The 27,543-nt window shown below is 35.4% G+C and overlaps 1 protein-coding gene and 1 pseudogene across 1 annotated transcript; one reads left to right on the top strand and one right to left on the bottom strand.

Moving 5' to 3' along the window:
• Positions 1–24,518: 24,518 nt before the first annotated feature.
• LOC146941065 (Pollen Ole e 1 allergen and extensin family protein) lies at positions 24,519–25,699 on the top strand. Its single transcript, XM_085754858.1, has 2 exons — positions 24,519–24,775; positions 25,004–25,699. Exons 1-2 carry the CDS (start codon positions 24,628–24,630, stop codon positions 25,336–25,338), a joined length of 483 nt encoding a protein of 160 aa, XP_085610984.1. The 5' UTR covers positions 24,519–24,627; the 3' UTR covers positions 25,339–25,699.
• Positions 25,700–25,966: 267 nt separating this feature from the next.
• LOC146941064 (putative ETHYLENE INSENSITIVE 3-like 4 protein pseudogene) lies at positions 25,967–27,543 on the bottom strand (annotated as a pseudogene).

Here is a 27,543-nt window from a genome sequence, read left to right as displayed (position 1 = left end):
ATTATGAAAAGAAAAATACCCCAATGGTTTATCTAGCAAAATGTGTAATCATTTATTATTTATAATATGAATTTTTTTTTCACCTTCCATGATATTCAAAATCACTGTTGTCCATTTGGGTGAAAAAATTGTTTTTCTTCTTCATTAGGATTGATAAATCGGTTAGGATTGATAAATCGGTAAATATGTGGATTTTAAAAAAAAAATGTGGGATGTAAAAATAGTTCTCTTATAAAAATTTAACATCGGTGTAAGAAATAATATAGTTTAGACAGGGCGACGGTGACCTCACCTTGGGAAGAAAGTGAAGAAAGTGAAGAGATGTTAAGTTGGAAAGGCATCCATTTACTTCGAATATGTGCTTGTTAAATTTTATCACATTACACTATAATCATAGCTCAATTATGCACGACTTGGATCTGATGGTAATGGTGCATTGTCCGTACTTGTTTAGTTTTGAGAATAATTGGTGGTGAGAGCATGAAGTGGAAGATGTTGTGGTAGATTTGGGTTGTTGGTGGTAATAATGATTGTATGTACCGTTTGAGCCATTGTGCAAAATGCAAATACTCTTCAACAATGGGGTGATCCCAACACTTCTTTTGCTATTTTTCTAATCATTAAAATTTATGTTTGATTTCCTTTAAATAATTTGTATTCAATGTCTGCCAGAATTTTTAAGATTGGTAAAAAAAAATTGCATATGAATTATATTTACCTTAAAAGTCACATAAAATTAGAGAAATGATATTTAGACATCAAAATTTTGATGTCAAATACCGCTTCATTTGTTTTTATGTGTATTTTAAAACAAATATTATTTTGGACAACCACATTTCTATATATTCATTCAACACCTCATATTCTCTCCATCTCTCTTCTTATCAAATTATACTCTATATCTATTTCTCTTTCAATTGGGTGTATGTGTATCTACAAACATTTTCCTTGTTAAAAAGTATGTAAGTTGTAAAAGATAAAAAAATAAATGAGAGATCTTAATAAATGTAACAGCCCGACTTTTTGCTAGATTTATTTTATTATTTATTTATGTGTGTTTGTGTGTGCTCATATGTGATTATTTGCCTCTGTGTGTATTTTTGGTCGGGAATTGTAGAATTCAGTGTTAGAAGGATATTTTAGTCATTTTGGACTCAGGGGTATTTTGGTCATTTTGTGAGTAAGGGTAATTTGGTAATTTTGATGAGGATTATTTTTAGTGTTTAGTGAGAGCTAGTATTATTTTACTAAGTGCTAGGAAGTTGTAGTGAATTGTTTTATGACCGGTAGGTGACCGTTATTATTACATTTTACCGTTAAGTGAGTAGTAACATTTTGGAGTTAGATTAGTAATGGGTTAGGCCCATTAAGGCATTGTGAGTTGAGCCAAATTAGATAGAACCTATATAAACTCTAGTTAGTAGAGAAATAGGGTTTTACCAACATTTTCACAATTGAGAAGAGATAGAGATAGAGAGAAGATAAGGGTTTGAAGAGGAAGATCTAGAGGGGGCTAGAGGGAGCTAGAGATTCAAGTTTTGGGAGCTAAAGTGAAGCCCTAGTTGATTTTGTGAAAAATTAAGGTAAGGGGGTTAGACTTTAATCATAATCATTAGTTGTAGTTCTTCCCTAATTCTTTGTTTAAGTGGTTAATTCGAATTTTGTTGAAGAAATTCGTGCTTAATTTTGATGACATGATTATGTACATGAATTGGATGATAATTGTGTTGTTGTTAAATTTGTATGTCAAATGGGTTTATATGCATATGACATGTTCTTGGATGAAAATGATGATGAATGATGTTGTGGTTGTTAAATTGTGGATAAATTCATGATCATATGTTGTTGTTGTTGTTGTTAGATGTGTTGTTGATGAATTGATGCATTGGGTATCATGATTTGGTGAATTATGAGGAGATTTGTTGTTGTTGTTGAAAGTTGTGAGAGTTTTGGTGAATTGATGAATTTTGATGAATTGATGTTGTGACTGTAAGTTGTGTACATGTTTAAGTGTTTTGAAGTATATATGACCTATAAACATCTTTGGGATTAAGTTTTGGGGTTTGGAATGATCAAAATTGGGATTTTGGGGTGAAAAGGGGTTAAAACCCGAAAGTTATTTTTCTGAACTGTTGAAGCTTCGCTTAAGCGAGCTCCAAGCGAGATAGTCCAGTGCTTTCTGGAACTATTTCGCTTAAGCGAACCAGACCTCGCTTAAGCGAGATTTGCCCAGTTCAGCCATTTTGATTCTTTTGTTTCGTGTACTTGGTGTTATACCCTAATTTTGGACCTAAAAATACTTATTCAATTCTCTTTTTATTACATTCCAAAGTCATTTGATATGTCTCTGATCAATTGCATCTTTCTCTGCATTTTATTTCAATATTATTTGCAAAATTCATGAAAAAGGGCATTTTAGTCATTTCCTATGTCAAAGCTTCTTTCAGTCTTTTAAAAATTTGTTTGAGTCTTTTCAAGTAGTTTGAATAAGTCTCTGTTTCATTCTATGTCAAAATCCAGTTCAAAATTTGCATTTGAAGTCATTTTGAGTCAGTTTTGCCCCTAGGGGGCATTTTGGTCTTTTCATGTGTCAAAACTCTGTTTAAACTCTCAAAATTGTCTCTGAGTCTTTTAATTTGTCTGAATAAGCTCTTGCTTTAATTTCTTGTTAAAAATCCATTTTAAAATGTGTATCTGAGTCATTTTTAGTCGTTTCAGCCCCAGGGGCATTTTGGTCATTTCACACGAAATTTCGGCAGAGAGAGGTTACTTTAAAGTACCTCATTTAGGCCATTGGTTCGTTTTAGTCCGTTTTGTCAATTTTAGTCGTTTCACTTTACGTTTATTTCAGATTACGTTTTTTAATTCAATTTTATTATTTTTTTCGTTTTAAGTCCTAAATTTCCAAAAATTGCATTTTAGTCCCTTTCCTAGTCTCAAATATTTTTTTAGTCTTTCATTTCGAAATTTCTTGTTTTTTCTAAGTCTTTTAAAAAATTTGCAGAATATTTTTTAATTTGCAGATTGGCCCTTTAGTTTTAAGAATTTGCAGATTGGTCCTTTTGTCCAAATTTTGTCCAGGTCATCATTCCATAACACGTGTCAGCTCATTACTGGGTCTCAGGCACAGGTGTCAGCCTATAAAAGGCCTCAATCATTGCAGAACCACACACTTCACGCCAACTCATCAAAAATCACCAGAAACACCTTTCACATTTCTCTCTACAAGATTAAAGATCAAAATCCAGAAAACTCAAGAACAGCTTGAAGATTCAACGAATCTTCAAACCCTAACCGTCTCAAATCTCCAAATTCCAGAACAAAATCCACACCAAATCACCACAAGTCCTCATCAATTTCGTCACACAAGCCTCAATCCAATAATCACGCAACAAAAATCATTTCGAATTGGATTTTTTCTTTTTTGTTCGAAGTTCTCAGAGGTTCTTCGCAAGAACCTTCATCATCGAACTGGTCCCTGCAATTCAAGCACGAATCCGTCACTGGAGTGACGAACCATACGATCACAGGGACGAAAAGAGTGAGAAGAAGAAGGATCATAAATTTTCTCAAGGATTTTCGTTCGAATCTCCATTAAATCCAGGTATATTCAAAGGACCTTCTCGCCTTGCACTTTAAATCATCATCGAAGGCTTCGAATTGAAAATAAACGGTGAATCGAAGTGAAAACTTCGAAGAGATTCAAAGAAAGTTCGAAACGAAACCCTAAGTTGAAAAGTCATGAAGATTCACCGTTTACCTTTCGAATACGAGTTCAATTTCATAATCAATGAAGAGGATAGAAATATTAGGGTTTCGTTTCACAAGATTTGAAAAATTTTGGAGACAAAAAACCGAACGATTCAATCCTAGATCTACTCTGATCTAAGCTCTTTTTCAAGAAAATGTTTTCGAAATCATAAAGAGGAGAGAAAGAGCTTCAAGAAGATGTGTTTGTTTTTTAGATCGGAGAAGGTTGAGGCTCCGACGCGGCGGCGCCACCATGGGCCACCACGTCGGAGAAAGGATGTTTCGTCGGAGAAGAGAGAGTCATTTGCAGACTCTCTCTCTCTCTAGTCTTCGTTTTAGAGAGAGAAGTGGAGAGGGGAAATGAACCTGAACCGGTTCAAGGCCTTATATAGGCCAACGAACCGGTTCAACCCATGGTTCAGCCCTGCCCCGCCCCGCCTCCTAGGCCCAATTCCATGCCTGTCTGTTTGATTTGCTATGCGCCCCCCCCCCCCCCCCATTCCTGCATATCTTTGCTATTTTCTTGCTATTTACACCCCTGCCTGTCCAAAATTGTTCATAAAAAATCCTAAAATTTTTTCTATGTGTTCTTGATTGTTTTTTTTGACATTTTTGTGATGTTGATTATGATTTAAAAGTATGTAGTATTTTCTTGTGAAATGTTTACTTTTTTTGTTAAAAATTGTGAAGTTTATATGTAGTTTGAGTCTAAAAATCTTGTAAAAATTCTACAAAAATTCATATACATTTCTTGATAATTTTGTAGTGTTTTGTGATGATTTTTTTTGCATATTAAAAATTGATGAAAAATAAGGTGTTAATTTTCTTGCTATTTTGTGATGTTTTGTGCTAAAAAATGGATGGAAATTTGCTTGATTCCAATTCCAATTTCTTGATGAACATTGGTGACCTATGCCACTTGCTTTTATGGAGTTTTAGCCACTGTTTGTGTTTGATATTGCTGCATAATTGTGAATCTTGATAGGTTACTTAGTTTACAAGTTACTTGTGTAAATAAATAATGCAAATATGTCTAAGTTTGCTTCCAAAATGTCAAGTTAACCATGTTGCCTTAATTCCCATTCCAAAATCTGATTCTAAACCTTTAAAAGTGTGTTGGAATGTGAGAATTATAGGTCATATGGCTCTTGCATTTTATGAGTAAAATTTGGTCATGTTTTGCACTCATTTTACCTTTATTTTGGATTGTTTCCTATGCTTTGTGTGGTAGTGTTTCTCTTGCTTTATTTCTTTTGATATTACCATGTGTTACTAACCATTTCATTTCATGCCTCATACTTTTCATAAGCATTCCCATTTCATTCCATATCCATCTTATTTCTTGCACTTTAAGTTTCACCAAAAGTAGATTGTAATACTTAGGAGCTTTTGTAATATTTTACTTCATGAAATTTTTAATTTCTTGCAAGACCATAGAATGTATCTAGGGTATGATGTAATAAGGACAATGGACTCTAATAATGTACACCGACACAAGCACCGACACATGCACACACATCACTTTAGGTATGTAGCTAGAATATGCATGTTTAGATGTATGTTTAGGATTGTATGTTTAGATGAATGCCTAGGATTTACACTTAGAAAACATCAATTTTCCAAAAATATGAACAACATCACTCAAACCATTTTCTAAATAAACCTTGGGATCAAAATCCCATTGTAATTTTTCCTTTTCTTTTTCTTAATCAAAATCTTAATGAACTTTAATCATACTTAGACCATATTTTGCAAATGACTAATTCAACCTCACAATTTCATAATCCCATGCCCTTGAGGCCTCTCTCTTATTCTTCAAAGTTCTATTTTCAAACTTAAAATCAACCAACAAAAACAAAAACATTTTTGGAAGAGAACTACGGTGAATTTGATCCCTTAAACGGGTACGTAGGCAAGGAACAAAATTCCTTCAATTCAAATAAAAATTCAAACACTTTCTTCTCCCTCCAATTCTTCACTTAGTAAACACTTAGGTGTAAATATCACTTTTCAAATAGCATTTAAAAATAAAGCGCGCGCGTAGAAATTAAAGACGGTTCCTATAGGATACTATAGTCCTTATGGGTGCCTAACACCTTCCCGTAGCGAAAACAACTCCCGGACCTCGATTCTCAAGGGTTTTGCTTATTTTTTCCCTTCCCAAGAAAAAATAAGATGTCACCGGTTTAAAAGGTTCAAACATAATCAATGTTTGACACCCGAAAACCAAGATAAAACAGCTGGCGACTCCGCTGGGGGAGATACGAGAGTTACGCCTAGTCTTTATTTCCACGCTTGCGCTTTCGTTTTTACTTGCTTCTTTTACTTGTTTTCCTATGTGAATAAATGTTTAATTTCTTGCAAACGTGTGGGGTGAGAATATCAAAAGTCCTACACCCGGGCTGAGTGAACTTAGGATTTAGGGGGGATATAATCGACAATTCATTCCGGGGGTTGCCTCGTGTTTTGGATTATGCGATCAATCCCACATAGCTGAGGCATTTTGGGGGTGATGTTGTCGGCGCGTGTTGTCGCGTTTAGGAACTTTACTTCTAATTGTTCTATGACGCTATGAACCGTAGATAACCAAACCCATCCATGGCCATTTTTTAGGACGTAGTGCGGAGGCTAAACCGAGTGTTGTCTCGAGTTTTAGTCGTCACGCGATACTACACTCAAGTTAGACCTTCCACGGATAATCATGGAGCGAGTGTTGTCTCGTGACACCGTGATATACGTCGGAGAGGTTGCAACTTGGGAACCTTTTTAGAACCCGGGTACTATTTCCTAAAGCCCTAGTTTCACCGGACGCCGTGTCCACCCATGACTCCTCGACTTTGAACTTCAAAACCACCATGTTTTCTCCGAACTTGAACATAATCATGCATACATGCATACATGCATAAACTTTTTTTTCCATGCATTTATCGGAGGACTTAGACAAGTCATCTTTTGAACATCACAGATGTGAACACCAAGTGATACAATCTCAACTAAACTTCTAGTTTTGCTCAAGATCTTCAAATAAAACCATGTTTCTCCGTGATGTTCGCAACCACTTTGACAAGTCTTCTGACAAAAAAGGAGTCTTTTCGCATTTGCATATCATGCATCATGTGCATCATTCATCGATCACAAATGGCTTCCCGTGCTCATTGTCTCCTGGTTCCTCTGCCGCAGTCCGAAAAGTGGCTCGTGCTCGCAAGATTCACCAACCAGATAGAGTTCATCAGACAAGATTGTACAAGAGAAGAAACATGGCTAACCTTGAGGAAGAGAATGCCAGCCCCTCGGGCCAGCCCATTAAAGAGTCTAATCTGGACGACATTTTGAGGCTTATTAAAAAGAGCGATTATAAGATTGTTGACCAACTGCTGCAAACTCCATCAAAGATATCCATCTTGTCTCTGCTCATGAGCTCAGAGGCTCACAGGAAGGTGTTGATGAAGATACTGGAGCAAGCGTATGTTGATCATGAAGTCTCTGTGGATCAGTTTGATGGGATAGTGAGTAATATTACTGCCTGCAACAACTTGGGGTTTGGTGATGATGAACTCCCCGAAGCAGGGAAACACCACAACTTGGCTCTACATATCTCGGTACACTGCAAGTCTGACATGATATCCAATGTGCTGGTGGACACTGGATCATCCCTGAATGTAATGCCTGAATCCACACTAAGGCAATTGAGCCATCATGGGATCTCTTTGAGGGGAAGTAGCTATCTGGTTAAAGCTTTTGACGGATCTCGCAAAGATGTTCTTGGGGAAGTAGACTTGCCAATTACCATCGGTCCCGAGACATTTCAGATTACTTTCCAGGTCATGGACATCAATGCTTCTTACAGTTGTCTCCTCGGAAGACCGTGGATTCACGACGCTGGAGCAGTAACTTCTACTTTGCATCAGGAACTCAAGTTTGTGAAGAATGGTAAGATTGTCACTGTGCATGGTGAAGAAGCATATCTGGTTAGCCAAGTGTCATCTTTCTCTTGTGTTGAAGCAGGATCCGCTGAAGGGACGTCATTTTAAGGCTTGACTGTTGAGGGTGCAGAGCCCCGGAGGGCTGGTACTAGCATGGCTTCATTGAAAGATGCCCAGAAGGCTGTTCAAGAAGGGCAAGCTGCTGGCTGGTGCAAAGTGATTCAAATTCTGGAAAACAAGCGTAAAGAGGGCCTTGGATTCTCTCCAACCTCTGGTGTTTCAACAGGAACTTTCTACAGTGCTGGGTTCATCAATGCTATTGCTGAAGATGCTGCTGAGAGTAGTTATGTGCCTACATTTGTTATACCAGGAGGCACTGTGAGAAATTGGGAGGCCATTGATGTTCCTTTAGTCATGCATGCTTCCATGTAATGTGTCTTGTTGCTTATGTTTTTTGTTTTCAAAATAACAATCCTTTCGCTCTGCCCAAGGCGAAAGTGATATCATTGTAAGGGCGTGTTTGTTTCGGCATTGCCGTTATCAATAAAAGTTGTCGTCTTTCTCACGACTCTTTGTTTTTTTACTTTTTAGTGCCTTTTTCTTGGAAATAATGGTAATGCCAGAAAAAACCAAAACATCTGTATTTTCTTATTAATTTCAAAAATCTGCATAAAAAACCTTTTTCTAAAATCATCCCAATCATATTATGCAGATTGAACCACAATAAACCCGTTGAACACAGTGACCCTATGGTTCCTCCAAATTTTGAATTCCCAGTATATGAAGCTGAAGATGAGGATGATGATGATGAAGAGATACCGTATGAGATCACTCGACTGCTTGAGCAAGAAAGAAGAGCCATTCAGCCTCACCAGGAAGAGATTGAGCTTATCAACCTGGGCACTGAAGAGAACAAGCAAGAGATCAAGATTGGTGCCGCACTTGAGCCAGAAGTGAAAAGGAAGATTACTCAACTTCTCCATGATTATCCAGATGTCTTTGCATGGTCCTATGAAGATATGCCGGGTCTAGATCCCAAGATTGTGGAACATCGGATACCGACAAGACCTGAATGTCCTCCCGTCAAGCAGAAATTGAGAAGGTCTCGTCCAGACATGGCTCTTAAGATCAAGGCTGAAGTACAAAAGCAAATTGATACGGGTTTCCTCATGACAGCTGAATACCCTGAGTGGATTGCCAACATCGTACCAGTACCAAAGAAGGATGGGAAAGTTCGAATGTGTGTTGATTACAGAGATCTGAACAAAGCCAGTCCAAAAGATAACTTCCCATTGCCTCATATTGATGTGCTTGTTGACAGTACTGCTCAATCCAAAGTGTTCTCTTTTATGGATGGTTTCTCTGGCTATAACCAGATACGAATGTCACCTGAAGATAGAGAAAAGACGTCCTTCATCACTCCGTGGGGAACATTCTGTTATAAAGTGATGCCATTTGGCTTGATAAATGCCGGTGCTACCTATCAAAGGGGTATGACCACTCTGTTTCATGATATGATTCACAAAGAGATTGAAGTATATGTTGATGATATGATTGTGAAGTCAAGTGATGAAGAGCAGCATGTTGTGTATTTGAAAAAGATGTTTGAAAGATTGAGAAAGTACAAGCTGCGGTTGAATCCTAACAAGTGCACATTTGGTGTAAGATCTGGAAAGTTGCTAGGCTTCATTGTAAGCCAAAGAGGCATTGAAGTTGATCCTGATAAAGTCCGAGCCATCAGAGAAATGCCAGCCCCTCAAACTGAGAAGCAAGTCAGAGGTTTCCTCGGACGTCTGAACTATATTTCAAGATTCATATCTCACATGACTACCACCTGCGGACCAATTTTCAAATTGCTTAGAAAGAATCAGCCTGTTGTATGGAATGATGAATGCCAGGAAGCTTTTGATAGCATTAAAGAATACCTGCTAGAACCACCTATCCTCGTCCCGCCAGTGGAAGGAAGGCCCTTGATTATGTATCTGTCAGTGTTAGATGATTCAGTGGGTTGTGTTCTCGGTCAACAAGACGAGACTGGTAAGAAAGAGCATGATATCTACTATCTGAGCAAGAAATTCACCGACTGTGAGGCTCGGTATACGATGCTTGAAAAGACTTGTTGTGCTTTAGCTTGGGCTGCCAAACGCCTGCGTCATTATATGGTGAATCATACAACTTGGTTGATATCCCGAATGGATCCGATCAAGTACATCTTTGAAAAGCCTGCTGTTACTGGAAAGATCGCACGTTGGCAAATGTTGTTGTCTGAATATGATATTGTGTACAAAGCTCAGAAAGCAATCAAAGGAAGTGTCCTTGCTGAGCATCTTGCTTGTCAACCTCTTGATGATTATCATCCGATTAAGTTTGACTTCCCTGATGAAGAAATTATGTATCTGAAAGCAAAAGACTGTGAAGAACCACTGATTAATGAAGGGCCGGATCCCAATAGCAAATGGGGATTGGTGTTTGATGGTGCTGTTAATGCTTACGGTAAAGGAATTGGAGCCATCATTGTAACTCCACAGGGGCACCACATTCCTTTCACCGCTCGGATAACTTTTGAATGCACAAACAACATAGCAGAATATGAAGCATGCATCTTGGGCATTGAAGAAGCCCTTGATCTGAGAATTAAGCACCTTGACATCTATGGAGATCCTGCGCTTGTTATTAATCAGATAAAGGGTGAATGGGAGACTCACCATGAGAAGCTGATCCCTTACCGCGACTATGCCAGACGTCTGTTGACATACTTTACCAAGGTTGAGCTGCACCACATCCCTCGGGATGAAAATCAGATGGCTGACGCTCTTGCTACTTTGTCCTCCATGTATCGTGTCAATCACTGGAATGATGTGCCTGTAATCAAAGTGCAACGTCTTGATAGACCCGCTCATGTGTTTACTATTGAAAATATGCCAGATCAGACTGATGAAGATGTGAATGACAAAAAGCCTTGGTATTACAATATCAAACAATTCTTGCGGAATCATGAATATCCACCTGGTGCTTCCAACAGGGATAAAAAGACTTTGAGACGATGGGCTAGTAGATTCCTTCTGGACGGAGAAATCCTATACAAGAGGAACTATGACATGGTTTTGTTGAGATGTGTTGACAAACAAGAAGCTGAGAAGTTGATGCATGATGTACATGATGGTACTTTTGGGACCCATGCTTCGGGTCACACCATGTCAAGAAAATTGTTAAGAGCCGGCTATTACTGGATAACTATGGAACGTGACTGCCACAAACATGCGAAGAGATGCCACAAGTGTCAAATTTATGCTGATAAGATTCATGTGCCTCCACACACTCTCAATGTTATATCTTCCCCATGGCCTTTCTCTATGTGGGGCATCGACATGATCGGAAGAATTGAGCCAAAAGCTTCCAATGGACATCGTTTCATTCTAGTGGCAATTGACTATTTCACCAAGTGGGTTGAAGCTGCTTCCTATGCAAATGTGACCAAGCAAGTGGTTGTCAAGTTTATCAAGAATAACATCATCTGTCGATATGGTGTTCCCAACAAAATTATCACTGACAATGGTTCCAATCTGAACAACAGCATGATGCAAGCTTTATGTGAAGAATTTAAAATTGAACATCACAACTCCTCTCCTTATAGACCTCAGATGAATGGTGCAGTTGAGGCCGCTAACAAGAACATCAAAAAGATCGTTCAGAAGATGGTCACTACTTACAAAGACTGGCATGAGATGCTACCTTTCGCCTTGCATGGTTACCGTACTACGGTGCGCAGTTCAACCGGGGCAACCCCTTTCTCTTTGGTGTATGGTGTGGAAGCAGTTCTCCCTCTAGAAGTGGAGATTCCATCTCTTCGAGTAATCATGGAAGCAAAGTTAACTGAGGCTGAATGGTGTCAAAGTCGGTACGATCAATTGAATCTGATTGAAGAGAAACGTATGGATGCTATGACTCATGGACAGTTGTATCAAGTGCGAATGAAGAATGCTTTTGACAAGAAAGTCCGACCTCGAGAATTCAAGGAAGGCGAACTTGTATTGAAAAGAAGGATAAGTCAGCAACCCGACCCAAGGGGCAAGTGGACACCTAACTATGAAGGTCCTTATGTTGTCAAGAAGGCTTTCTCTGGTGGTGCTTTGATTCTTACACACATGGATGGTGTTGAACTCCCAAATCCTGTTAATGCCGATATAGTCAAGAAATACTTTGTCTAAAAAGAAAAGAACAGCGTGGTAGGTCGAAAACCCGAAAGGGCGGCCTAGGCAAAAATGCGCTTCCCGGTGAATCGAAAACCCGAAAGGGCGATCCAGGCAAAAGTTAGGGACAAAAAAAAATATATGAAAGAGCTCGCTGAGATTGTACGCAACTCAGGCAAGAATGAGCGCCTCAATGAGCCGAAAACCCGAAAGGGCGGTTCATGCAAAAATGAGGTTCACAATAAAAGACAAGTAACTATATCCGGCAAATCACCATCACCCCTTGGGGCATCTACAACTGTCAATGATCATCTTCATCAGAAGCTTCTGTACTTGTGAATTCAAAATTTCTATGAAATATAGCGGTCATCGTGTTCAATGTATCACCAACCAATAAAATTACCATTTTCCAAGCTTTGTAAATCCGTGAAGTCATGCCTTTGGCTGACTCTCACTCTTCTACATCAATTTGAGCCTGTGCTATTGTTTGAAACTCTATTTTTCTTTCCACTTTCAATGCTATATATACAAAACATTTTCTTTCTATTTGATAATGTCAATGTCTGAAACGAACATCTTTGAAAATTGAAAAAAATCTTTTTCTATCTATTTTGAAAGCAAACCTGAGCAATAAGGTACATTTCAATGAAAACATGCATGGATAAATGAATGTCAATGTCTATCTCAATACATGTTACAAGCAGGTTACTCCCCAGGATGGTCTGTTGGTCAATGGCAAGAATGAAAAAACAGAATGAAAATGAAAGAGAAAAATGAAAATGAAAACAAAAGCTCGCTAAGTCGAAAACCCGAAAGGGCGGCTTAGGCAAAAATGTGCACCCCGCTGATTGACAACCTATGAAGGCAATTCAGGCAAAAATGGGGCAATGAAAAGAATTTTATTCCCCGGTGAATCGAAAACCCGAAAGGCGGTTCAGGCAAAAATGGGGTTGAAAATGAAAGAATGAAAGAATGAAAATGATATGAAAAGCATTGACCACAGGTGCGAACATCCAATGTTTACCCAGCACTGACACGCCTAGCAACGGCGACCTGTATCCAAGGATCCTCCAAAGGATCCCTCCTTTGCAAATTTTATTGCCCTCAGCCATGGTTTCGATACGTCTCTCAACGACGGTCTCTCCAAAGAGGTTTTCCCCTGTGAATATGTTGCAGCACGAGCCACTACGTGCCCAATCTTCCAATGTTTTGTTTGCCTTTGTGAAACTTCTCTATCAAGTTACAAACCAATCATGCATTTCAAGCATTCATACATGCATAATCATGCATTTTATGTGCTCATACATTCAATAATCTTGTTATGCCATACATACATGCTGCATTTCCAATCTAAATCAGTTTCCACTTCCAATTCCAATTTCAAATCAATTCCAATCTCAATTCCAATCCAAATTGCAACTGTAAAACTCAATTTCAATTTCAATTCTAATTCCAACTGTCAATTTCAATTCCAACTGTCAAATTCGATGCAATCTCCTATCTCAATTTCAATTTCAATCCAATGTCAATTCGAAGCAATTTCCAATTTCAATTCAATTCAATCTCAATTCGAAGCAATCTCAATTTCAAGTGTCAAATTCGAAGCAATCTCAATTTCAAGTGTCAAATTCGAAGCAATCTCAATTTCAAGTGTCAAATTCGAAGCGATCTCAATTTCAATTTCAACCCAATCTCCAATTTCAATCCAATTTCAATGTCAATGTCAATTTCAATTTTCAATTCAATTCCAATCCAATCCCAATGTCAATTTCAACTCTCCAATCCAATGTCTATGTCTATGTCTCTGCTCAATCTCAATTCTCAATCTCAACTTTCAATTCAATTCAAATCAATGTCAATTCACTCTCAATTTGCTTTTGGGCCAACAAAAATGGTCATGTCTACCCTCAAATCCAGTCAATAACAATTTACCCTCAATTGGTATCTTGTTAAACCAGACTTTCAATTTGTATCTTGTTATTGGTCAAGTGCCAAGTTCGATCCAAAGAACAACTTGTACCCGCTTATATACCTATACTTCCGGACAAACGACAAGTTCGATCCAAAGAACAGTTTGTACCCAGGTTATGCTTTGTTATCGGTCAAACGGCAAGTTCGATCTAAAAGAACAGTTTGCACCTACCGACATGATGAGGTGATGATCCAGCAGCAAGTTCGATCCAAAGAACAGTGTGTCTCTACCCTTCTGTCTATATCTCCAGCCAAACAGCCAGTTCGATCCAAAGAACAGTTTGTGTCTGCCTATCTGTTTGTATCTTCAATCAAGTGTCAAGTTCGATCCAAAGAACAGCTTGTATCTGCCTATATGTCTATGTTTCCGGTCAAGTTCCAAGTTCGATCCCAAGAACAGCTTGTACCTATCACTTGCTTTGTATTCCTTGGTCAAGTGGCTAGTTCGACCCAAAGAACAGCTTGTACCCTGTTTCTATCCCCTGGTTTGTCCACCCTGTCAATGTCCATCTGAATCCCCAGTGACATGACATGTTCCATGGACTCCAGTTTATTTGTCTTGCATGGCATTCATATTTTTGAAAATCTGAAAACGTATTTTTATGTCCAAAAGCAGTGCAAATGTTAATATTTAAGTATCTTCGTCCCGTCAACTCTAAGACTTCGTCTCTTGACTCTCCGGACAAAGAAACTTAAATAGGAGCAGCTGTTATACCCTAATTTTGGACCTAAAAATACTTATTCAATTCTCTTTTTATTACATTCCAAAGTCATTTGATATGTCTCTGATCAATTGCATCTTTCTCTGCATTTTATTTCAATATTATTTGCAAAATTCATGAAAAAGGGCATTTTAGTCATTTCCTATGTCAAAGCTTCTTTCAGTCTTTTAAAAATTTGTTTGAGTCTTTTCAAGTAGTTTGAATAAGTCTCTGTTACATTCTATGTCAAAATCCAGTTCAAAATTTGCATTTGAAGTCATTTTGAGTCAGTTTTGCCCCTAGGGGGCATTTTGGTCTTTTCATGTGTCAAAACTCTATTTAAACTCTCAAAATTGTCTCTGAGTCTTTTAATTTGTCTGAATAAGCTCTTGCTTTAATTTCTTGTTAAAAATCCATTTTAAAATTTGTATCTGAGTCATTTTTAGTCGTTTCAGCCCCAGGGGCATTTTGGTCATTTCACACGAAATTTCGGCAGAGAGAGGTTACTTTAAAGTACCTCATTTAGGCCATTGGTTCGTTTTAGTCCGTTTTGTCAATTTTAGTCGTTTCACTTTACGTTTATTTCAGATTACGTTTTTTAATTCAATTTTATTATTTTTTTCGTTTTAAGTCCTAAATTTCCAAAAATTGCATTTTAGTCCCTTTCCTAGTCTCAAATATTTTTTTAGTCTTTCATTTCGAAATTTCTTGTTTTTTCTAAGTCTTTTAAAAAATTTGCAGAATATTTTTTAATTTGCAAATTGGCCCTTTAGTTTTAAGAATTTGCAGATTGGTCCTTTTGTCCAAATTTTGTCCAGGTCATCATTCCATAACACGTGTCAGCTCATTACTGGGTCTCAGGCACAGGTGTCAGCCTATAAAAGGCCTTAATCATTGCAGAACCACACACTTCACGCCAACTCATCAAAAATCACCAGAAACACCTTTCACATTTCTCTCTCCAAGATTAAAGATCAAAATCCAGAAAACTCAAGAACAGCTTGAAGATTCAACGAATCTTCAAACCCTAACCGTCTCAAATCTCCAAATTCCAGAACAAAATCCACACTAAATCACCACAAGTCCTCATCAATTTCGTCACACAAGCCTCAATCCAATAATCACGCAACAAAAATCATTTCGAATTGGATTTTTTCTTTTTTGTTCGAAGTTCTCAGAGGTTCTTCGCAAGAACCTTCATCATCGAACTGGTCCCTGCAATTCAAGCACGAATCCATCACTGGAGTGACGAACCATACGATCACAGGGACGAAAAGAGTGAGAAGAAGAAGGATCATAAATTTTCTCAAGGATTTTCGTTCGAATCTCCATTAAATCCAGGTATATTCAAAGGACCTTCTCGCCTTGCACTTTAAATCATCATCGAAGGCTTCGAATTGAAAATAAACGGTGAATCGAAGTGAAAACTTCGAAGAGATTCAAAGAAAGTTCGAAACGAAACCCTAAGTTGAAAAGTCATGAAGATTCACCGTTTACCTTTCGAATACGAGTTCAATTTCATAATCAGTGAAGAGGATAGAAATATTAGGGTTTCGTTTCACAAGATTTGAAAAATTTTGGAGAAAAAAACCGAACGATTCAATCCTAGATTTACTCTGATCTAAGCTCTTTTTCAAGAAAATGTTTTCGAAATCATAAAGAGGAGAGAAAGAGCTTCAAGAAGATGTGTTTGTTTTTTAGATCGGAGAAGGTTGAGGCTCCGACGCGGCGGCGCCACCATGGGCCACCACGTCGGAGAAAGGATGTTTCGTCGGAGAAGAGAGAGTCATTTGCAGACTCTCTCTCTCTAGTCTTCGTTTTAGAGAGAGAAGTGGAGAGGGGAAATGAACCTGAACCGGTTCAAGGCCTTATATAGGCCAACGAACCGGTTCAACCCATGGTTCAGCCCTGCCCCGCCTCCTAGGCCCAATTCCATGCCTGTCTGTTTGATTTGCTATGCGCCCCCCCATTCCTGCATATCTTTGCTATTTTCTTGCTATTTACACCCCTGCCTGTCCAAAATTGTTCATAAAAAATCCTAAAATTTTTTCTATGTGTTCTTGATTGTTTTTTTTGACATTTTTGTGATGTTGATTATGATTTAAAAGTATGTAGTATTTTCTTGTGAAATGTTTACTTTTTTTGTTAAAAATTGTGAAGTTTATATGTAGTTTGAGTCTAAAAATCTTGTAAAAATTCTACAAAATTCATATACATTTCTTGATAATTTTGTAGTGTTTTGTGATGATTTTTTTTGCATATTAAAAATTGATGAAAAATAAGGTGTTAATTTTCTTGCTATTTTGTGATGTTTTGTGCTAAAAAATGGATGGAAATTTGCTTGATTCCAATTCCAATTTCTTGATGAACATTGGTGACCTATGCCACTTGCTTTTATGGAGTTTTAGCCACTGTTTGTGTTTGATATTGCTGCATAATTGTGAATCTTGATAGGTTACTTAGTTTACAAGTTACTTGTGTAAATAAATAATGCAAATATGTCTAAGTTTGCTTCCAAAATGTCAAGTTAACCATGTTGCCTTAATTCCCATTCCAAAATCTGATTCTAAACCTTTAAAAGTGTGTTGGAATGTGAGAATTATAGGTCATATGGCTCTTGCATTTTATGAGTAAAATTTGGTCATGTTTTGCACTCATTTTACCTTTATTTTGGATTGTTTCCTATGCTTTGTGTGGTAGTGTTTCTCTTGCTTTATTTCTTTTGATATTACCATGTGTTACTAACCATTTCATTTCATGCCTCATACTTTTCATAAGCATTCCCATTTCACTCCATATCCATCTTATTTCTTGCACTTTAAGTTTCACCAAAAGTAGAATGTAATACTTAGGAGCTTTTGTAATATTTTACTTCATGAAATTTTTAATTTCTTGCAAGACCATAGAATGTATCTAGGGTATGATGTAATAAGGACAATGGACTCTAATAATGTACACCGACACAAGCACCGACACATGCACACACATCACTTTAGGTATGTAGCTAGAATATGCATGTTTAGATGTATGTTTAGGATTGTATGTTTAGATGAATGCCTAGGATTTACACTTAGAAAACATCAATTTTCCAAAAATATGAACAACATCACTCAAACCATTTTCTAAATAAACCTTGGGATCAAAATCCCATTGTAATTTTTCCTTTTCTTTTTCTTAATCAAAATCTTAATGAACTTTAATCATACTTAGACCATATTTTGCAAATGACTAATTCAACCTCACAATTTCATAATCCCATGCCCTTGAGGCCTCTCTCTTATTCTTCAAAGTTCTATTTTCAAACTTAAAATCAACCAACAAAAATAAAAACATTTTTGGAAGAGAACTACGGTGGATTTGATCCCTTAAACGGGTACGTAGGCAAGGAACAAAATTCCTTCAATTCAAATAAAAATTCAAACACTTTCTTCTCCCTCCAATTCTTCACTTAGTAAACACTTAGGTGTAAATATCACTTTTCAAATAGCATTTAAAAATAAAGCGCGCGCGTAGAAATTAAAGACGGTTCCTATAGGATACTATAGTCGTTATGGGTGCCTAACACCTTCCCGTAGCGAAAACAACTCCCGGACCTCGATTCTCAAGGGTTTTGCTTATTTTTTCCCTTCCCAAGAAAAAATAAGATGTCACCGGTTTAAAAGGTTCAAACGTAATCAATGTTTGACACCCGAAAACCAAGATAAAACACTTGGGGACCAATCCGAGCTTTCTAAAATGTTTCTTTTGGCTTGATTAACCTCTGTTTATACATTTAATCCTACTGGAACTTCATTTGAATTGAATTGGACTTGGTTTGTGAATTGAACTTAAACTTTTGAAAAATGGTCCAAGAACGCCGATTTTCCGAAAACTCGTTTTTATCCGGAAAATGAAGTAGGATTGAGGTTGTATAATGTTTATATGATTTCTAAAAATGGTTTTGATTGGTTTCATCAAGTCTTAACACGTTTTGCTTTGGAAATGAGATTCTTTTGCAAAAGTGATAAAGTGAGGCGAACTTTGTGATTTTCATGCTTTCGTCGTATTTAGCCGGTGAAACGCCAAGGTATACCCTATTGTACTTATATGTAGCCTAGGGGAATACTTAGTTGAGGCATTGGATCTTGTTTGTTTGGTTTTGGTTCAATACTTCAATATTTTGAAAATGAGATACTGATAGACGAACTTGGTTGAAAATGGTTCTTTAAACCTATTACCTTATAAATCTTCCATGAATGATTTTATATGATTAATTGATGATATGTGGATGATTTTGGACGATCGAATATGATGTTTATCATGAAATGATATGTTGATCCATTTTACTTGGTTTATGAAGAGTATATGAAATTGTTATGATATTTGGTAAGTTGATGTTGATGTGTGTGATGATGAATCTTATGTGAATTGTGATTGTTGAATGTGTGGACATGTATACTTGATAATGCAAAAGTTGTTGAGCTAGTCAATGTAATTGGAGGTGTACTTTTACATTGTCGTTGATAGTTGTTGTGTTGAAGTTGTGCATTATCGGGTCGTTGTTGTATGTCCATGCATCATGATCATATCGAGTCATATGTTGAAATGTAAAAGGAGATGGACTATTACATAGGTGAATTGTAAGAGGAGATGGACTCTTACATATGATGTTTTTGTTGCATCATGGGTGACGACCTTGAGGAGATTTGGTACCACATGCATATATGTGTCGAGTTTAGGCGCATTGCATATTGAAATGATGTCTTGATGTGGCATGTGAACGATGTCTGTGGATGATGAACGTGTTTGATGAGTGCTAGCTATGATGCTTGAATTTGTTGTATGAATGTAATTATGGAAGTTAATTGTTCATGCAAACTATTTGAGAATTGAATTGAACTGTTTATGACAATTATTATTATTTGTTGATTATGATTAATGTAAAGCTTACCCCCAGTGGTTTTTGCCGCCTACCTGTCTGTATGGATGGGTAGACGCTTTGCAGAAGTAGTTGCTTTGTGGTGAGTGCTTGATAGCGGGAGCTTTCTCCGTTATCATCTGGAGTCATAGTTTTAGGCTCTGATTAGGTCGTAGAGTCTTTTATGTCTTGTTGATTTCTGTTTTATCTTGTTGATGTTGTCCACTTGTCGGACTTGGAGGATTTTTAGTTGAGGTTATATTTGATCATGGTATGTATATGTTGGAGTTATTTGATTTATATCCGCTGCGACTGTTGAGATATTATATATATATATATACATGTATGTTCGGATTTCGGATTTTGTGTTAGACGTAGCGTCTATTTCTTGAATATTTATTATATTCGTTTGTTTTATCTCTTTAATAGAAATAGAGCGTTACAATAAACATATACATGGACGGAGGGTTTGGGGCTCTTGCCCCCACAAAAGCAAAAAATTACTTCAAAAACCATTAATAAATTTACTTTTTTCCTTCATAAAATAATAGTTGCTTGTTTATAATTTTTTTTTAAGTAAATGTAGAAAGGCATAATAGATTAAACTTAATAAATTAATACTAACTAGACCATCAACCCGTGCTAACGCACGGGTCATATGGAAGGTAATATTTGACGGTAATAGGTAACAAAATAGTTTAGATGAATGTCATGATTGTCATATAGTATTTCATAATATTAAGAATTATAGACGTTGGTACTGTACCATAACATAATTTTCCATGACATCGTCCTTGATACCGTAACGTAACATCATATGTTAAGTACAAGGACGAAGCTAGGTACTAATGAAAAGGGGCAGCCGCCACCCATGAAATATATAGGACCTCTGTAGGACTCATGTGCATATTAACCGTTCGCCACCCATGCTTTCATATCCACTTGGTTCACTTATACTACATTTTATTTTTTTAATTAAAGGTCCACTCATGTTCTCTTTTTTCTTACCATCCACTCATATTATTTTATAATACTCCCTCCGGTCCTATTTATAAGAGAAACTTAGGTCAACAAAAGCTGATGTATCTAGTTAAAAATTCAGTCCAAATACATTAACTTTTGTTGACTCAATTTTCTCTTATAAATAGGACCGGAGGGAGTAATAAATATAGCATATTGAATTTATCAGTCTATTAAGTTTTATTCCTATTTCCAAGTAGAAGCTAACAACATTTGAGAAATTAGGGGTGATAGAGACACCCTAAATCATACATTCAAGAACAATTATATTCTAAAGTTGCAATTTCTAAAAATTTCAAGTACCGCCACACCTCAAGATTTAGTAGTATATATATTTGTTATTGTTTATCATGCAAACAAAGTAGGAGCAGGGAAACAAAATAGGAGGAAACTGTTATAGGATGGACTCCGTTTAGTAAAAACAAAGTAGCAACGATGAGTTGAAAATAGGAGCAACGATTATAGGATGAAACATTTAGCGTCCGGGTTAACTTTAATAAATAAGAGATAAGAGATCTCTCCGTTTGAAAATAAGATTTTGATTAAATTGATTAAATTAATTAAATTAAATAGGTTTAATTAAACAGGGGTAATACAGTAAAAGTAAGCGTAAAATTTAGGTTAAAATTAGGGCAACAGTTAACGTCCAGGTTTACTTTAATAAATAAGAGATAAGAGATAAGAGATCTCTCCATTTGAAAATAAGAATTTGATTAAATTAACTAAATTAAATAGGTTTAATTAAACAGGGGTAATACAGTAAAAGTAAGCATAAAATTTAGGTTAAAATTAGGGCAACAGTTAGCGTCCGGGTTAACTTTAATAAATAAGAGATAAGAAGATAATAATAATAATAATAATAAGAGAAAGAGTAGGAAGCAGATAAGGTTAAACCAAAAAATAAGCATTAGGGTTAAAACAGTAAATCTATGCAATAGGTTTAGGTTAAAATTAGGGCTAAAATATTCATTCGGTTAACTTTTATATATAAGAAGATAAGAGATAATAATAATAATAATAATAATAATAATAATAATAATAATAATAATAATAATAATAATAATAATAATAATAATAAGATGAGAAAGAGTAGGAAGTAGATAAGGTTAAACTAGAAAATAAGCATTAGGGTTAAAACAGTAAATCTATGCAATAGGTTTAGGTTAAAATTAGGGCTAAAATATTCACCCGGGTTAACTTTTATATATAAGAAGAAAATTAACTAAATTAAATAGGTTTAATTAAACAGGGGTAATACAGTAAAAGTAAGCATAAAATTTAGGTTAAAATTAGGGCAACAGTTAGCGTCCGGGTTAACTTTAATAAATAAGAGATAAGAAGATAATAATAATAATAATAATAAGAGAAAGAGTAGGAAGCAGATAAGGTTAAACCAAAAAATAAGCATTAGGGTTAAAACAGTAAATCTATGCAATAAGTTTAGGTTAAAATTAGGGCTAAAATATTCATCCGGTTAACTTTTATATATAAGAAGATAAGAGATAATAATAATAATAATAATAATAATAATAATAATAATAATAATAATAATAATAATAATAATAATAATAATAATAATAATAATAATAATAATAATAATAAGATGAGAAAGAGTAGGAAGTAGATAAGGTTAAACTAGAAAATAAGCATTAGGGTTAAAACAGTAAATATATGCAATAGGTTTAGGTTAAAATTAGGGCTAAAATATTCACCCGGGTTAACTTTTATATATAAGAAGATAAGAGATAATAATAATAATAATAATAATAATAATAATAATAATAATAATAATAATAATAATAATAATAATAATAATAATAATAATAATAATAATAATAATAATAAGATGAGAAAGAGTAGGAAGCAGATAAGGTTAAACCAGAAAATAAGCATTAGGGTTAAAACAGTAAATCTATGCAATAGGTTTAGGTTAAAATTAGGGCTAAAATATATACCCGGGTTAACTTTTATATATAAGAAGATAAGAGATGATAATAATAATAATAATAATAATAATAATAATAATAATAATAATAATAATAATAATAATAATAATAATAATAATAATAATAATAATAATAATAATAATAATAATAATAATAATAAGATGAGAAAGAGTAGGAAGCAGATAAGGTTAAACCAGAAAATAAGCATTAGGGTTAAAACAGTAAATCTATGCAATAGGTTTAGGTTAAAATTAGGGCTAAAATATTCACCTGGGTTAACTTTTATATATAAGAAGATATTAATCATTTTTTTTAATTTTTATCACTTCTTTTATATTAAGTACACATAATGATACAAAATACAGTATAGTGACTATTTTGGGATTTTTTTCCTCATAAAATTGTGTATTTTGTAAAAGTTATTTTATTTTATTTTTGACTTTATGAAAACCTATAGACTACTTATTTTCGCCCCCACAACAATAAATCTCTGGTCCGTCTTTAAATATATATGACGTCACATATCGTGTCTTATTTCGATAAATAATAGAGATAGAGATAAATTATTGTGATTTATTTACGTTGAGAATTGTATTTGATTTGAATTTTTTATGTATAATTTTTTTTGGTCAAGTCTATATATGATTAACTATATGAGATTTAGTATTTCAGTAAAAAAAAAAATATAAAAAAAAAAGAACTAAGAACACTTATTTTTTTGTTGAATGAAATTAATATAGATTTTACTAATTTATGGGAAACACATTTTAAAAGTGCAAGACTCATCTTAATTTTACCTTTGGGTAATTGTTGGAAAGAAAGTATTCCATCACAGTGCATTCTAAGGTGGATGAGTAAACATATCATCCACAGTCACCAGTTAATAATAAATTTATAGGGGGCAAAGTATATAGGATAAAAACTACTTCTTAAAAAAGAATATATTAAATTATTTTATAAGCAAAAAAACATACACAATAATTCAACTTATATAAATGTAAATTAAAACAACACAAAAGAACAAAAATTTACGATAACTATTTAAAAAAGTTGAGTTCAATTATGTTTTAAAGAATCAAATTTATCTATAATTGGTTTTGTATTAAACACGTAAGTAATGTCTTCTCCAACACAAACAATTAAGTTTCTTGCAAATGACTTAGATGATCATGATAAACACAAGTTGATTCAATTATGTTATATTCATCTAGAGCTTTTCAACAACAAATAAGATTCAATTGTGTTGAAAAGCTCATAATATTCGATTGTCATATGTTAGAGTATCCATGTTTAGCGGAAGATTGAACAAGTTGGTTCAAGACAAACATAATGAACGCCTAAAGCTCTAGATGATCATGATGAACACAAGTTGATTCAGGACAAACATAAACCATATGTCTACTCTAACTTATCTTTGTCTCAATTTTCATTGTAGGTCATGCATGACCCCTTCTACAAAGTTGAAGATTCTGACCCCCTTGAAACCCTTTGTTACATACTATTTCACACACAAATCCGTTCGTATCTAACAACATTGTTAGTGACAGAGCAATCCCTTCTGCTTAAAAAAAATCAAAAAGTTTATCATTAATAACAATAATAATATTAATTAATGAAAATAAATGATTAATGTCTCTTGAGTGCTAGGTGAGGTTGTTTGGCAGTTTATAAAATATGGACATTTCTCGAATTAACCGTATCCTGATGTCGGACATGTGTCCTACGATACTAACACATATGATTACGTTGAATTATAACATTTTTTTTAATTTATTATCTGTGTCCACGTGTCAGTGTCGTGTTCAGTATCCGTGTAATATCCGTGCTTAATAGTTTGGCCGGCTATGAGATGCAAACTTCTTTGGGGTCTCGCTAATTAAAAATCCCGTTGACTGCATCTCCACTCTACTTGTTGTGTTACAAAAAACTAATGTGTTACAAAAAAAAGTAAATGCTTCATGAGCCTTCAAATTCAAACCTCGAACTCCTAAATAAATCTAATTTATAGATAAAAACGGAAGCCACGAAGAAAGAAGGAGCATGTGAAATTTAATGGCACTAATCTCACTTCACTAGTAGAGTTGACATGATTCACTTTTTATGGCGCACAAGACGCGCGCACTAAAAAATATATTTAGCCAAACCTCATTCTCAAGTCACAACTCAAGTACTTCTCTCCTCCTCTTTCTTTTTCACTCATTTTGGTATCCAAATTCATTGCTAATCATCATGGCAAGGATTGTGTTGCTGTTAATGGCCCTTTCCCTCAGCTCTATCCTCCCTTTACTTGCCACAGCTATGTTCCATATCAAAGGTTGTGTTTATTGTGATACTTGCCGTGCTGGATTCGAAACCAACGCCACATTTTACATCCAAGGTAAATACACACCTTAACGTAAATTTTTTACATTGTCTATGATTGAAGTCAAACATTTTAATGATCAGATGTATGTTTTACACCTGATCATGTGTACATTTTACACATCACTTTTTACATCTTAGCGTAGAATGTTTTAGAACGTCTATACATACAAATTAAATCATTTCTAATTTAATGTTTTCTTACAATTGATGTGTGTATGTTATTGTGACGATTCTTGATTAGGTGCAAAGGTGGGAATTCGGTGCCAAGACAGGAAGACTATGGACGAAGTTTTCTACACGGAAGGAGTGACAGATTCCACTGGAACATACAACATAATGGTTGAGAATGATCACCATGACAATATTTGCAAAACTGTGCTTGTTAGCAGCCCAATATCATCGTGTAATACACCGGACCCTGGGCGTAACAGATCCAGCATTGTGCTCACTCACTACAAAAATGGTGTCCTCAACCATCTTCACTATGCAAATGCTATGGGTTACTTCAAGGATGATCCTTTGCCTCAATATTGCCACCAACTCCTCAAATATTACTTGTCTGATTCAGATGTTTGATCAATAACAATGATCTGTTCTGTTTGTTATGTTTTATTCACTAATTACTATGACATGTTTTATTTGCTAGTGTTTAAGTATTTGTTGTGAACATCATAGAAGGTACTAAGTTCTAGTTACCATTTACAATTCAGTTTTTGCTTCTTCTAAGTAATTAAACCACTTAACTGTGGTATAAATGATGTATTGTTGTTGAAGTTTTACAGCGTAATGTGGTAGTTACTAGCTGCTACTTTTTTTTGTTGGCTCATTTGTATTTGTGTTGTGGATGAGTTCGAATCTGCGCCTCATGTATACATATCAAACGTCTTTGTAGTCTTTTGTCGTATGATTTGTGCTTATTAGACTTTTTCGTCATCACTAGCTACAACTTAGTTATGTATTGTTTGATTATATATTTTTTCAAAGAACCAAATTAATAAAAGAGAAATTATGTTTGTCATTAAAAATAACTCGAGAAGAATAAACGAACAACTTTCATACACTTTAGTCGACTACTCCATTCTAATTTCGAACAGATCTAGAACATAACAATTCATTGCTTGTGATATTTAGAATCTCTCTTGATAAAACTCTACAATACATTCCAGCAAAATACTCAATAGTTAAAGAAGAAAACACTCCCCAGTGTGGTATTGCATCTCCTATATTTATTATTAGCAACAAAACAAATATGGTAAGAATTAAGACATGTCTGAAAATATGGTAACTAGATAGCTAAAGTTATAAATCTAAAGCATTACAACAAATCAAAGTCGTGACAGGGGATACTAATACTATAGTATAGTTAATTAACTGCATTGAACATTCTATTTAGTCTTGCGCTGGATATTGATATCTAAAGTCCCAAATAGATTTTTCTTCCTCTTGATCATGTAGATTATGCCCTTGATTTTGAGTAAAATCCATGTTATGATTACCTTTTACCATTTCGATTGCCGCTTCGAATTCATGATCATCCACATCATTCAGCCAATGTTCAACATCCCATCCAAATTTCCCACCTTCAATCTCTCCCATTTTCAACCAATCATCAACATTTTCAATTCTTGCATCACAATCAAGCAAATTAGGAACACGATGGGTTGTTAAACTCATAGCCATAGGTAACTTACTCTGCGGACAATCTGCATCATCACCACCAACATCAAAAACAAACTTCCTTTTCTCACTTCTGTTATTACTACTACTGCTGCTACTACCGCCAGAGCTTTCACCTTCCTCTACAATAGACAATTTATGGCATTTATCGGTAACTCCAAGCAAAGCTTCTTCTTGATTCATAACTTTTGACCAAGTAGCACTATCTCTTGCAGTCATCTTATCTTGCAAAGTTTTTGACTGAGTAACCAACTTCCTTAATTTCTCCAAATCAGGTGACATATGTTTTATAACACTAGCCAAAACAGAAACTTTCCATGCCTTTTTAAGGTCATGTGGTTTCTTATAAGGTGGTGGGCCTTGTTCTTGGGCCAACAGACCTTGTTCACCCCACCAATTTTCTAATCCTGTGGGCCACCATGGAGGAGAAATTCCCCTCTCGAGTGGAAACCTCCTCTGTGGTGGCACACAGTGTTGCATTAAAGCAGAAAGAAGCGAACCAAGAGTTGAATCTTGTAAATCTTGGAGAAGATGTATGTAAGAATTTGGATCAGCCATTATAGTATTAAAATGTTCATCTTCTTGAAGGATAGGTAAGTATTTTGCAACCGCGAGTGGTGCACTTTGATCAAAACGGATTTGATCTTTCCACCACTCGCGTAAACTATCAGAAGAACCTGATACTGGTTTACCCTTTTCAGGGATGATTCCATAAACAAAACCTTTGGCTTTGCATACATCCATGATCTTTGCCATGTATTTGAGTACTGAATCTTGTGCTCTTGACATCTTTTTCCTTCTTGATGCTTCTTGTTTTGCTTGTTGCTCAGGTTCAGTGTTGTTCTCTTGTTTTTCTTTGAACTTTTGTAAAAGGATCTTATCCTTCCACATACGTTTCTTCAGCTCCTCATAGTCCACACTTTCTGTTTCAGTTTCATCTACCTCTTCAGTTCCTTCGGCTTCCGCGCCATAAGGATCAATTTCTTCACTGATCACCACCATGGCCAGCTTCAATTGTAAGAAAAGATAGATATAAATGTAGTTAAGATAAGAATGAAGGATGTGTGTGAGAGTTAGTTATAATATGGTATATATCATGTGAAA

Source organism: Medicago sativa, chromosome 3 (assembly GCF_051527215.1).
Source record: "Medicago sativa cultivar Bolivia chromosome 3, Bolivia_mono, whole genome shotgun sequence".
In the NCBI taxonomy this organism is placed as follows: domain Eukaryota; kingdom Viridiplantae; phylum Streptophyta; class Magnoliopsida; order Fabales; family Fabaceae; genus Medicago; species Medicago sativa.
This window is presented reverse-complemented; position numbering and strand designations above follow the sequence as displayed.

Bases quoted from the DNA above. Each gene is read 5' to 3' on its own strand.
- LOC146941065 (XM_085754858.1), top strand. From the start codon at position 24,628: ATGGCAAGGATTGTGTTGCTGTTAATGGCCCTTTCCCTCAGCTCTATC. The intron at 24,776-25,003 runs GTAAATACACAC...ATTCTTGATTAG, and splicing joins CGCCACATTTTACATCCAAG to GTGCAAAGGTGGGAATTCGG.